Below are 1,828 nucleotides of genomic sequence, written 5' to 3'. Positions count from 1 at the left end.
CCACTTGTTTCAACCACAACTTGTATTTTTATAAATGTAGTCTGATTATAGTATTTGTAAGATGCTGTTTTGAACCACAATTTTCATCCTCCTTTTTAAAACAAACCAAACTATAACCATATTTGTTGGGCTCTGTACCAACCGGTTCTTACACTTGTGAAAACATGATTTGTTGGCCAGTGTACCTCTGCAGTACTTCATTATAATGCTGTTTTGTCTAAAACGTATTTAATGCTTCTGCCATTTGGATACTCTTGGCCATATTGCGGTTTTGATAATTCAGTAATGATGCAGACACATTGTGCAAGGGTTCTGCTTTTGTCTGCCTTTTTAAGCTTGGTCTGTCATGTATAATGTTTCTCTTTTTAAACCAGTTACACAAAGACATTGAGTCCAAAGACGAACAGATAACAAAGCTCAAGTGTGAAAATGAAGAGCTGCATGAGCTGGCACAACACGTACAGTACATGGCTGATATGATTGAGGTAGGTACGCTGCTATTACAGTCTGTTAAGTAAACTTGAAACAAAGCAGACTACCCTGTGGGAGCTCTCTGGGTAAATGAGCAAACTTGATGCTGTTTGGTTTTTTTAGAGACTGACTGGGAAGGGCCCAGACAATCTGGAGGAACTAAGAGAAATGGCCCTTGATGTGGATAAAGATGACGAAGATGACAGTGAAGTGGAAGAGCAGAGTGAGGATGAGGACTCGGATTACAGTCAGTGCGATACAGAGGAAGAAGACACCTCAGACCATGAAGTAGTTGGACCCTCAGGAGAGCAAGACTGACCCAAATCTGTCTGTCATGGGACTTTGATTTGCTTAAGCAGGTCAGCTGATTTTGACAGCAACAAGTGGCATCCATTTAAATGGGCTTTTCAAAATAATTTATGTACTTGTTGTTTATGGCCTGTAATTTTTATATTTTTAAACCTTGAACAGACGGACTGGCTTCTTTTTGAAAGTATTTTTGCTTTCGTCAGTTCAAGTAAAGGGGCCATTAAAACTAAGCACGTCTAAGACCTTGTCACAGCAGACATTTTGACATGTCTATGTAGGAGAACAGGTGTTAATGACAAAATTGTAGCTGAATTTCTTTTTAGTCACTCCAGTTTAAAGGTCCTGGTATTGTGCATGCTGACTCACAGCTTGGGTTTTTATTTGTTTTTGTTTTTTTATCAGATTATTTGAAGGCTAAACTATCAGCCAGCTGCTTTTCTTTAGTTTGCTTCCAGTTAACAGGGAAATGACACCTGTGCTTGCCTTGCTATTAAAGGTCAAAATGTGTGCTGTGAAAAGTCTTGATGGTGCTATATTCACTGCCAGATGTGGCCTAGAGCATGGTCCGCAAGTGTTTTGGTTTACACTGTAAAACTGTACTATGTTATGCCAATATTATGTACATAAAGCGTCTGTAAAATAAACACTTTTAAAAAAAATCTTACTTTGAATTGTTATGCATATGAGCCTTGTTGCTCAGTAAAATGTGACTGTGCTCACCATGCCCTTGCAGAGTAGTTGCTGCGCCTCCAGCTTTTCCATAAAGCTGCTTGACTCAGCATGTACAGATGCGTCTCAATAAATTAGAATATCATAACAAAGTTAATTTATTTCAGGAATTCAATTCAAAAAGTGAAACCCGTAGCATAGATTCATTACACACAAATATTTCAAGCCTTTATTTCTTTTGATGATTATGGCTTACAGCTAACAAAACCCAAAATTCAGTATCTCAGAAAATTAGAATATTTCATAAGACCAATACATTTTAATACAGAAATGTCGGCCTACTCAAAAGTATGTTCATATATGCACTCAATACTTGGTC

General features: G+C 37.7%; 1 protein-coding gene across 1 annotated transcript in view; it reads left to right on the top strand.

The window, feature by feature from the left end:
- The window catches only part of gmnn (geminin DNA replication inhibitor), a 3,767-nt gene extending 2,328 nt beyond the window's left edge, over positions 1 to 1,439 (top strand). Inside the window, exons 6-7 of the mRNA XM_035680909.1 lie at positions 375 to 485; positions 595 to 1,439. Of these exons, the coding sequence (XP_035536802.1) occupies positions 375 to 485; positions 595 to 789 (306 nt within the window). The 3' untranslated portion in view covers positions 790 to 1,439. The remainder of the gene's footprint in view (positions 1 to 374; positions 486 to 594) is intronic.
- The last annotated feature ends 389 nt before the right edge of the window (positions 1,440 to 1,828 follow it).

Source organism: Morone saxatilis, unplaced genomic scaffold, assembly GCF_004916995.1.
Source record: "Morone saxatilis isolate NCDOM2014 unplaced genomic scaffold, NCSU_SB_2.0 Contig9, whole genome shotgun sequence".
Classification (NCBI taxonomy): Eukaryota; Metazoa; Chordata; class Actinopteri; family Moronidae; genus Morone; species Morone saxatilis.
Note: the sequence above shows the minus strand (reverse complement) of the source record. Positions and strands in the feature narration are given on the sequence as shown.